The sequence below is a fragment of the Vitis riparia genome, chromosome 18 (genome assembly GCF_004353265.1).
Source record: "Vitis riparia cultivar Riparia Gloire de Montpellier isolate 1030 chromosome 18, EGFV_Vit.rip_1.0, whole genome shotgun sequence".
NCBI lineage: Eukaryota > Viridiplantae > Streptophyta > Magnoliopsida > Vitales > Vitaceae > Vitis > Vitis riparia.
Window position 1 is genome coordinate 10,910,864 of NC_048448.1, and position 11,673 is coordinate 10,922,536.

Sequence of the window (11,673 nt, forward strand, 5' to 3'; positions counted from 1 at the left end):
GAGTCTGCCCTTTTTTTTTTCCCTCATTGCACACAAGTGCTGGAATCAAATTCCTTCTTGATTCACAAATACCTTATCTGCCAGTTCTGATTAATTGTTTGATTTGATTTGATGTTGAATGATTGGGTGAAGCACATGGTCCCCGAAGCCATTATATAATAATAATAATATAAAAAAATTGGGTGCGCCAAAAACGTGTCCCAAAAAGTTGGCGGTTCTTCGGTTGTGTAAAATGCAAAAAAGGAAAAAAAAAACGTTTCGTATGAAGCATGAGGTAATTAATTGAACGGATCTGAAATCCATGTAGATGACTTAGATGAGCAGCGGCACCACCGGCGAAAGTTATCCATGACGAGAGTCGTAGTCAGATTCAGATGTGAGGGAAACGCAACACACGTGGCGGCAGAACGTCTGAGCCTTAAAAAACTACCACCCACACCCACCACCACTCTCCACCTCCCAACCTTCAACATTCCTCTTTCCCTAAACCCCAATTTTTTGCTGGAATCGGTGGGCACCAGGAATAAGTTTCTATTCCCGAAATGGATAATCCAACCCGGAATAGGAATAATCTCGGGCGCCATTCCATGCCCAAGAACGTAATAAAGCAATAGATGTCTCCTCCAGCTGCTTCCACCACTTGTCATCGCACATTCACAACTACTGCTACTCCTCCTCTCCCAGAATCCGATTCGTTCTTTCACCCACCACCACTCCCCATATGTCTATTTAAATCCACCATGCGAATTCCCAAGAAACCCGTTTCCTTTTGCCTCTCTTTCTTTTCTTCTCAGCTTTCCCACCCTTTCTCCCCCCGGATTACATTTCTCACACCTTCTTCTCTCCTTTTTTCCCCAAAAGGAAAGGCTACCACTCCCGGAGGTCTGTACCTCTCTTCCATCTCTCTTTTCCACTGTTTCTTATAATGTTTTTTTATTCGGTTTTTTTGTTTGATGAATTCCATGATTTGGTTCGATTAGAGTATGAATGGTTAGATATATATACATATATATATTTTTTTCCCTTTTTGTTCTTTTGGAATTTGAGTTTGAATTTGGATTAACTGATTGGCGCGATGTGGAGATGATACTGAATAGTGTAGGTTGTAGGATGTATGATATGAACTGGTTCGAAATTGAGAGTAAACATGTGTTGTTTACTTGGGAAATTGGATTTTTAGGTGTTTCTTGGAGCGAACCTGGGAGGATTCTTAAAGTTGGAAGATAAAGTGGGCCCCTGAGTGACAGTAGAGGTAAGTCGTCAAGGTTCTGCTCGTAGGAAAGGATTTTTCATTCTTTTTCTTTTGGATTCTAAGGAAGAAAATAGCTTTTTCACTTTAAGCATGTAGACCATTGGTGGATTTCTGTTCATTGTGTTAGATAGGGCAAACTGTAGGAAAATGGATCTCAGTAAGCAGTGGGAATTCTCAAATCTATTATGGCATTGGATAAGAAATAGCACATGACAGGGAGGAGAAAAAATGAGGAGCTTCTTTGATATATAGTAATTTTAACCAAATTAATTTGGTAGCCTATATGAAAAAGGAGAGCTTACCTTTTCTTTTTATTTTGATTTTGTTCTTTGTGTAAAGCAGACCAGCCACTTACTAGAAGTGAATTCTTAGGCAAACCACTTGAATAGCAACCTTATCTGAAGTTTGGACTAAATTTAATGTTTCTAAAACGTGTAAATTAGGCAAAATGATAATTATTATTATAATTTTTTTAAAGTTGTGCGATCCTCTGTGATTCTCAATGAATATTCGAGGGTAATACTGATACCTGTTGCCGGACATTAGCAGGTTCTAGTCAGCTTCACACCAATTGCACAATGGGAGGGAACCACAAGAGTGTGGATGATGTAACGTTGCAGTTTCAACATACAGTTTGCAGTAATGATGGGCAAGGCCCCTTTATTTGGTCTTCTCCGGAAGGGGGTTGTCAAATTGATATAGGGAAAAAAATCTTCTGCAACAGATCTTTAAATATGAAGAATATTGTTGCTGTTGGGTTTGATATGGATTACACTTTGGCTCAATATATGCCTGAAACTTTTGAATCCCTTGCTTATGAAGGCACAATCAGAAAGCTAGTGTACGATTTGGGATACCCTTGTGAGGTATGTCTGCAACTACGCATTTTACTTGCATGCATGCATGTTGTTTATTTATTTATTTTTAATTCCTTTTGTATCCTGTGTTTTAATTATTTTTTTCCTTAAAAAAGTTATATTGACTGTGATACTTACAATTCGAAGCAATAATCAGCAAGATTCATTAAAAGACTTGTTTTTGTGTAGTTGCTGGAATGGACCTTTGATTGGAAGTACATGGTCAGAGGCTTGGTTCTTGATAAAAAGAGAGGCAACATTTTGAAGGTTATTGTTCTTGTAGTGAAAAGTTCTTTGTAGTTCTATTAAAGAATTTCAGGATTTTGTTGATGGTTGTGTGTTTGACAGATGGATAGACACAAATATGTTAAGGTAGCCTATCATGGATTTAGAGAGATGTCAAAGGAAGATAAAGTTGGGACGTACGGAAATACTTTGATACGAGATTCTTTTGATGAGCCTGACTATGCACTTATTGACACCCTTTTTTCGCTAGCAGAAGCGTACTTGTTTGCCCAACTCGTTGACTTCAGGGATAAGTATCCTTCAAAAGTTCCAGATGGTGCCGAGTGAGAGCACTATCCATCATATTTTTTGTTGTTTTGTTTAAAGCATTTTTATACATGTTAAGATGATGTATAAGTTTTTATTTATTTACTTGCTGCTTTATCAATGCTTTATTAAATATGTTTTCAGCTACTCTCGTATGTATAAGGATGTTCGAGCTGCAGTTGACTTGTGCCATCGTGATGGGACTTTGAAGAAAATGGTTGCAAAAGATCCTAAAAAGTAAGAAAGAAAGTTGACTTGCTATTTTTTATCGAGGAATTTCCAGATAACTTCCCATGAACCTTTGATTTTATCCAACAAAATGTGATCAACTTAGGGCCAGATTTGTTTCCTTAATATTTTATAAGGGATCTGTGAGTTACAGACATCTTTAGATTTGTTGAGATGTTTGGATTTACCAAGTGAGCCAATGTTCACTGGTTTCATTCTGAACCTTTTGATGAGTATTTCTGTTTGAGGCCTACATGAAAAGTTCTTTGGCTCCATTTTAACAGATCTCTTGCTTGGGTTTTTTGTGTGTTGCCCAGAAACCATGCCTGCCACCCCTCCCTCCTGCCTTCCTTTGAAAACCACAAACCATAGACTAGTGTAGAACTCTATGGTCATTAGTTTGAATGTTTTTTAAAATTCATTGTTATCCATTTTCCCCCTTCATCTCTGTAAGCATGGTTATATTGGAATATAGTAATCTGCACAGTTGGTGATATTTCATGTGACACGTGAAATTGCAAGCATGTTCCATTAGCTTGGTGTCTTTTCAGTTAAAGAGGCTAGGAATGAACTTGCAACATTTTGGGCTTGTTTGAGGTATCTTGTTAGCCGAGGACAACCCACTTTTATGGTAAATCTCCTAGATGTACCATAAAAAGTCTTAGATTTCTGCTGTTATATTTGAGATTTAACAATTTTTAACCCTCTCAAACGTCGCCAATCAGCCCTTAATGTAAGGGTTCTTAATAGGAGCATCTAGATGTAGGTGCATGAACCAATGGGATGACTACACCGCATTGGACCTCTAGATCATGTCAACATGTATTGCACCAAATTTTACACAAGTCTTGTGGCTATTGGTGGACTCACTTTCTTTTGACCTAAAGTGAATGGTCCTCCAAATGTTTTCCTTGTGCTTCAATAAGCCTCAAACTTTGTCCGAAACTACCCTCAAACCATACTATGTGCTTAGCGGCCTGAGGCCCAAGCCTATCATCATGATACATCACAAATCTTTGATTATACCAAAATAATAGCAGTTATTGTGATGGGTGGTGTTGAACATTTTTAGTACAACAAAAGTGAAATGATTGTATTTTTATTATTCCTGGCTGAGGAAGAGTTACAGGGTGTAAAACAAAAAAATATGCTGATTCGGGCTGGGCATACTATAAGTAATGATTATTCAGCTGTAAAAGTAGATGGAAATTTTGGCAGCTTATGAATGCATTTAAAATGCTCAGATAGCTTCAATATCAGAAGGATATTCTAGTAGTGTTTCCAATATCATCTTTTTGTTAGGACATTGTCATGCTCTCTTGTTGTAAGGTTCATGATATATATTCTCTGATATTATGTTTTTATCTAGAAAAATGTCATTGGGATTATATTTGATATCCAGGCTGTTTTTATGTTCTATAAGATAGGCAGTAAAAATTCTTTAAATCTGGATGATAAGTGTAAGTTTTTCAAGTTTGGAGCTTTGATAGTTTTACTTGATCTTTTATGTTATCTGATTAAAAACTTTCTACACCATATTATGAATATATTTCTACTCAAGTTTGGAGTTTTGATGGTTTTACTTGATCTTCTATGCTATCTGATTAAAAACTTCTTAAAATCAGACCATGAAAATATTGCTGTCACTGATTATCGACAAATTTTAATTAGTTTTATCAATTTCAAATGTTTTTTGCGATGTTCATTTATTAGGTATATTAATGATGATGCCTCAATAGTGCCCATGATGAAGATGCTTAGAGATTCTGGCCGTTCAACATTCTTAGTGACAAATAGGTATAAATGTTTTTCTTAAATTGTTTTTTTTTATTTATTTAAATTGAAGACATTAATGAAATATTTGATGAGTGGATGATTTCATTATCCTCTAAAGTCATTTAGTTTGCTTAATTATCTTGCTGGTTGTAGTTTATGGGACTATACAAATATCGTGATGAATTTCCTTTGTGGCCCCCGGATGTTGGATGGTAGCGCCCCTTCCAATTTTGACTGGCTTCAGTACTTTGATGTTGTCATTACTGGCAGGTGATGTTCTTTCCTTAAAGATCATAACATGTAACAGAATATGTATGGTTTCTTTTATTTTTTTCAATAACCAAACTTGACAACAAGGTTAGCATCATATTTCTCTGTTTCTTTGAATCTCAAATTTTTCTGTAGTATGGCTCTTTTAATTTCTTTTTTCCTCTGTATCTTTGAATCCCAATTTTTGATGTAGTATTGTTCTTTTAACATTTCACCTATAAAGTCCAATCAAAAGTAATTCTAGAAGAATGCATTTTATAATCACCATATCCAATAAATGACTAAGGTGGTGTTTGTTTTTTTGGCTTTTTGCTGAAAACCATTTAGTTTTAGAATTTAGGTTGTTTGTTTTTTTACTTTTTCATGACTTATTATAAACTTTTTACTAAATAGAAAAAGCCAAAATATGTGGCTTTTACTAAATAGAAAAAGCCAAAATATGTGGCTTTTTCTAAATAGAAAAAATAACACAATGGTTTTTTTTACTTCTTAATACTTAATAGAAATAAAATACTACAAAAACAGACAACCTAATATTTAATACTATTAAGTATTAAGGTTCTATTTAGAATTAAGTAAAAAAACAAACACCACCTAAACCTAATCTAGCATTAAGTGATCAAAACTGATTTGTGCTGTTAACTTAATTGTAATAATCCAGTGCTTATATGATTCATAATATTTCCAAATATATTATAATATATGATTTGGTGATTTAAAAACATTCTTTGATAACACCTTTTGCATACTTTTTTGGCTTGTCCTTTGACATTTAACATGAGAAGCAACTATTCATGCAGTGCAAAACCAAGTTTTTTCCATGATGACAATCGCGCCAATCTTTTTGAGGTTGAACCTGAGTCGGGAATGCTACTTAACACTGATAATGGCACTCCTATGCCACAGGTTTCCATAAAAATTTCCTTTGTTGTGTAGTTTATGACATCCTTAAATAATTTTTTTGGATCCTTCTACTAGTTCATTTGTTTGATATTAAGTAGGTGGGAAACACTTCACCAAGATTCCCATTGAAGGGGCTGAAAAAGACATGTAGAGTCTTCCAGGTACCATTGTTGAATCATTTTGATAGACCTGTCAAATAGATCACATGCTTTCTATTTTGGATTCCTCTTATATGATTATTAAAATAATTTTGACCACTAAACAAATATGATATGATACCTAAATTTATAATAATGTTGCAGGGAGGCAGTGTTGGTCATTTGCACAAACTACTTTCAATTGAGTCAAGTTCACAGGTGAAATTTTACTTGGTCTATTTAGTTCTGTCAAAACATGGTTAAAATTCTGAGTGTTTTTAATAGTTGCCCTTTTTGAATGTCTAACTATTAGATTCTACTATGTTGTCAATTTCTAGTAGGTTCTTTATGTTGGGGATCATATCTATGGGGATATATTGCGCAGCAAAAAAGTTCTGGGTATATCCTTTATATCTCTATACTTTTTCTTTTCCTATCTAATATAGGATAGGGGTTTTGTTGAGAGACCTTGAATTGCTGCCAAGTAAGCCTTAAATGAGATTATATCTAGGTCTTATAATGTATACCTGTGAAACTTTGAATTGATGTAAAGCAAGCAACTTTCCAGTTTTAGCTTAAAATGTAGTTCTGTGCAGTGCGGTCTAAGTTGTTAAAGTCAGAAAGATCATCTAGTTTTAATTTTGTTCTTTTTGGGTGGGAGCTTTATTAAATTAGAATAAATCTTCAATAATTTATGGAGTGATCTTTAACAGACAGTTTCAGGCATGGAATATATTGGTGTTCCTTATTTAGCTACCACTGATGATATTATCATGATTATGATATTGGTCATTGTCATCAAAATTTTGTTATGCATTTGTTCTCTTATTATTGTGGTTTGTTTCTTGTCCTTTTGAGCAGGCTGGAGAACAATGCTGGTTGTTCCGGAGCTCGAGAGAGAGGTTGAACTCCTCTGGGAATTGAGGGATACCAGAAAGGTGTTGATGAAATCTCTACTTTCAAATGATGTCTCAGTATTTGGTGCTTTGAAATTATTAAATTGATTGATTTTGAAAAATTTTCTGTATCTCATTCTAGTAGTGCACTTGATGATCCTCTGGGTTAGTGTGTTCGTTCAAGAGGATCACTTTGCATAAGTCACATTTGAGCAAAAAGGATGATCTCGTATTTTCATAGTTGAAAGTCATAAAAACTGACACATTGAATGAGCAAATGAAGGTTGTTTTATTTTTCCATGTAAATTTTTCTTACAGTAATTAATTATGCTAGCCCCCAATGGCATTATCATGCTACTAGGAAGGAAATAATTATTCTATGGGTTGTTTTCTTTTATAATAGTGCTGTTCTATATTCTGAAACACCCATGTTTGCTTTCCTCTCTGTGATGTAAATAAATGGTTTTCCACAGCAACTTCGATTGTTAAGGAATGAGCGAGATCTCATTGAAGACAAAATACATCATTTGAAGTGGTCTCTCAAGTACGTATTTATCATGCATTTCCACATTTTATGTACAAATGTTTTACAGTTTGAGTATGGCCTCCTCCTGTGACTAGGAAATCCTTTTCCCCATCTCCCGACGGCCATTTTTTTTTCTTCTTTTCAAATGCATGCCAACTGTATGAAATTACGAAAGCATTTATTTTCATTATATATCTTTGTTTCATCCACTCTATTCTCCATATGGTGCTAGATGGAAGGGCACACTAGATTCTTGTGACATGTTGTCAAAGCGAACTTGTATTTGGGTAAATTCTATCAAACTAATCTTAATTTTAAAATGGAAGCAGAAGCAAAATAACCTTAACTTCTTTAACAATCTGAAATGACATAAATAAATTCACTCTGAACAAAATAATGGATAGAACCTTAAAAAATAAAAGGCAACACAAAATAACAAATTGTTAGTAATTAGTAGTTAGTTCTAGCCATGCATCCTTTTTTAAAAATTCATTGAACATTATGAACTAATATATGGGATTTAGAAATTTCCTGTAGAGAGTCATTCAGATGTTTTTGGGATATATTAGTGAGAGGAGAGGCAGATCAGTGAGTTCATTCAATGGCTCTGTGAAAGGTACAAAAATCCTATTAGTTTACATGAGATGGGAAACATTATCCTCAAAACAATTATAAGGAGTTTAGTGAGTCTCAAGAGTCATTACCTGAAGCAATGGTAACATTATTATCTTGCATATCCAACTTTTTTAATTATATCTTTATATAACTTTGGTATTCCTGTATTTTTGAAATGCTATTGTTGTAATTCACTGTTTTTTCTGTTTCTTAGTAACTTGCATTTGCATTCTTTCACTCAGGTTTGATGGTGTCCATCTTGATGAGAAGCCAATATTAGCTACTGAACTAAGCAAATTGGAGGTTAGTTGGTCTTCTTTTTTGTGCAATCTTGAATAAGGCTGTCCTAGTTGGACAATGGGTGTTAATGTGTGCAATGGAAATGATGCCATTTTGTACTCCCTTTTAAAGCAGACAATCCTTCGTACTCTAGTATGGTCATAACAGCCATTGGAAGCAAACGTGTAAAGGGACATCTCAACATGATCCCATACAATAATACATTCATTCACTCCTAATGGGCTATTAAAAAGGATAAAAAAAAATGAAGGGTGTTTTTTATAAATAATTTAATATGTAGCCTTTTTACTTTTTATTTTTATTTTTTGTGTTTCTGATCAAACCTGAAACCTCTGACAAAAATGGAGTTGTTATGGACTGCATCTTAAATAAGACGGAATTGTCAATAGTGTGGGTGTTCTGAAGCACAACAAATATTTTTAGAAGAGAATGCTAGCTTGATCACTGGCTTGATTGTTGTTATTATTATGTCTGAGAATATCAACTCACCATGTATTTTGTTGGCTCTGGTTAGGGAATGTACCTAATGCTGTGGTAATTTATCCACTGCCAAATGCTTAACTGTGCCTCTGTCTTGTTAAATGTCATTACTGAGCTATTGTGTTATTTAGTTGCTGAGCAGTTTATTAATATGGTGTTTGTTAATGACTTCATTTTATAGTCTCAGAGGGAGAAAGTTCGCCTCTGTCATCAACAGGCTCAACGGGAATGTCATCAAAAGGTAAGAAAATGATTTGAGGTGTGTTTTGGATCATTGAAACTTCAAAGTTAATTGCATTCCACCTGTGATGGATAATATAGCTTGCTTTAGTTTCCCTTTTCTTTTATTCATGTGCAAGAATGTTAAAAAAGTTATACCATAGATCTACCTGAATGGCCTAATCCTACCATGCCCTTTGCCAGTTTAGCCAAGGTCTATAGCACCCCATATCTTTTCATTTATGTAGATTCATCTTTGTCCTCTTGCGTGAAGTTGTATGCAGACATGACTCTATTAATGCATGGACAAAGGGCATTAGAAGATATAATCCCAAGGCCTATCCAAATGGCCAAAACCATGAACCTACCCTCTACACTGAGCTAAAGTTCAGGGTGTTTATATCTGAATTTGCAAATAGAAGTACTGGCCCAGGATGTTATTAAGTGATGTGATAAAAGGCTAGCAATTTCTTCAGATGAAAATTAACTTCTTAGTGTATGATGTGACTTCTTGAGGCTGTTTATGCACCAGTGCTAACAATTTTTTCTTGTAACTTTATTCAGTTTCACAAGGTCTGGGGACAACTCATGAAGACTGGCTATCAGAACTCTCGCTTTGCACATCAGGTATGATTGTACCTTAGACTTTTACTTTTATGTTTCAAGAGAAAAAACTTCCTATTTCAAACCTCTAAGGAATTACCTTAGTATTTGCACATGAACTTGCATTTGCCAACCATGAGTCAAAAGGCACAATTGTAGTACATATGCCACACTCATTGATACAGGCATTTATGCGCCTAGAGCTTCCAAATGTACTGTAAACCTACTTAGTTGGTAGTGTCAATTTCATTGTTTGGAACATCGCTTTTTTTTTTTTTTGGAAGTTTGTGCATCCTCTTCACAAAAGAAGTTCAACTGTAATCAAGTGGAGTTGTACTGTGGCCTTTATTGAAAATGTTGACAATTTTACATAACCCTGGATGTTTCAACTGCAAAAGATATAAATTCACAACTTTTTAATAGTATCACATTTTGCCAAGCCTATCATACAATAAGATGTCCATGTGATGTTGACCAATGTCAATTCAACATTTGGCTAGCATGGAAGCATCCCCATCCAGCAGTTGGGACTGCAAAATTGTCTTGTGTGGACATAACTTGGATGGTAATTGAGCTGGGTGTCATTAACAGTAAAATGAATGAGCTATGTCTTGTAATTTAACTTGTATCATATTAATGATTATGGATCACTGCTTTCTATTCTTCCAGCATTGAATGAAGAAGCCATATGCCCTTTGCTCATTTGCATTTTAGGCTTACTTGTGGTACATTGGAGCTCTTGAAAACATGACAATGCTGGTTCATGGTGGTATTTGTTATTTGTGATGCAGGTGGAGAGATTTGCGTGTCTCTACACTAGCCAAGTGACCAACCTCAGCCTCTACTCTCCAGACAAATACTACAGACCCAGTGAGGATTTCATGCCCCATGAATTTGATATCCTCTCCATCTGAAGCTCTTTTGCTCTGACAATGGGAGGCCCTCGACATCTTCAGGAAAGAGCCATTCATTTTTGGCTTTTGGAAGCATGGACACAGCTTTTAGCATTTTACCCAACATCTTTTCCTTGTTTTCCCCTTTTTCTTAATAGAAATTATTCCTAATTTGCTCAAAATGTATATTGTGATGCAATGGAAGCATACTGCATCACATTGTACCAAGATATTGGGTGCTGCTTTTAATTAAATATTGAGCTAATTAGTTTTAGCATTCAAGAAAATCTCTCGTTTGTGCTCAGTGGTGTAGTCCTTCACAGGCCTATTATAATTCTCTATTTCTATTGGGCGGTAGGCTATATACACCAGTGGGCCTCAATCGAAGTTAGCCCCAGAAGTGACTATTGTAATTTTGTTTAGGACTCAATGAGCTCAGCTAAGTCTCATGGAGTTGCTGAGGGGATCTTGGAGTTGGTGAATATTTATGGTTTTGCGATTATAAAAAGGTATGTGGTGAAATAAATGAGCTTGGATTTATGATTTTGAATTTTCTTATAATTGCAGTTTAATAGTTGGAATGAGGCCATGATTTAGTTGTTTTACTGGTTTTATCTGTTCAAAGTTTTGACTGTGGATGAGCTATGTCTAATTTCTGAGCAAGTAGAATCTACGTGATATTATAATTCATTCCTACATGCATTCAACTAAACCCAATTTTCATCCACTTATTTCTCTTCAATTTGAAAACTGAATAGGTTCACTCTTTGCTACAACATTTTGCAAAGGCCTGAACATGGAAATGTTGTTTGTATGGAGAGAATCTTCTGGTTCCTCGTTACTATAAATGGAATTAAGCACATAAACCCCTTATCATAAATGTCGTTTTGTATATCTTGTACACTTGGACAAAAGTGGGTGCAGTTATAGCGACAGAGAACATGGAAGTGAAACAGAGGAGAGTTGAAATGGCTCGTCTAAACTTGATAAATGAAATAACATAGGAAAATGAAAATGGAGACACAAAATTTGTTGTCTTGGAAATGACGTATAGATGATGGTAGACAAAGAAGCAAATAAGAAAAATCATAGCTATTTACTAAAAAATGAAGAGGAGACGTTATGAATAGATTTCTAGGCCAAGATATGATAAATAGGAAGTGAAA

The 11,673-nt window shown here is 35.0% G+C and overlaps 1 protein-coding gene across 5 annotated transcripts; it reads left to right on the top strand.

The window, feature by feature from the left end:
- The first annotated feature begins 292 nt into the window (after nucleotides 1-292).
- On the top strand, nucleotides 293-11,054 carry LOC117906867 (5'-nucleotidase domain-containing protein 4). Of its 5 annotated transcripts, none has more exons than XM_034820123.1 (18): nucleotides 792-882; nucleotides 1,181-1,252; nucleotides 1,799-2,118; nucleotides 2,299-2,376; nucleotides 2,458-2,678; nucleotides 2,806-2,898; nucleotides 4,603-4,686; nucleotides 4,819-4,935; nucleotides 5,736-5,841; nucleotides 5,937-5,999; nucleotides 6,141-6,194; nucleotides 6,317-6,374; nucleotides 6,837-6,913; nucleotides 7,345-7,415; nucleotides 8,255-8,315; nucleotides 8,974-9,033; nucleotides 9,576-9,638; nucleotides 10,406-11,054. In XM_034820123.1, the coding sequence occupies exons 3-18, from the start codon at nucleotides 1,831-1,833 to the stop codon at nucleotides 10,526-10,528; spliced, it is 1,617 nt and encodes a 538-aa protein (XP_034676014.1). In that variant the 5' UTR covers nucleotides 792-882; nucleotides 1,181-1,252; nucleotides 1,799-1,830; the 3' UTR covers nucleotides 10,529-11,054. The 5 variants fall into 5 exon arrangements, with proteins under 5 accessions (XP_034676012.1, XP_034676010.1, XP_034676011.1 ...); XM_034820122.1 differs by having other exon boundaries at nucleotides 1,802-2,118; XM_034820121.1 differs by lacking the exon at nucleotides 1,181-1,252 and having other exon boundaries at nucleotides 293-882; nucleotides 8,980-9,033.
- The last annotated feature ends 619 nt before the right edge of the window (nucleotides 11,055-11,673 follow it).

What these genes read in the sequence shown, in the direction of transcription:
- LOC117906867 (XM_034820119.1), top strand. Translation starts at nt 615, where the DNA reads ATGTCTCCTCCAGCTGCTTCCACCACTTGTCATCGCACATTCACAACT. An exon ending in AGAGAGGCAACATTTTGAAG is followed by an intron (nt 2,377 to 2,457) that starts GTTATTGTTCTT and finishes TGTGTTTGACAG; the next exon opens with ATGGATAGACACAAATATGT. An exon ending in GTTGCAAAAGATCCTAAAAA is followed by an intron (nt 2,899 to 4,602) that starts GTAAGAAAGAAA and finishes TTCATTTATTAG; the next exon opens with GTATATTAATGATGATGCCT.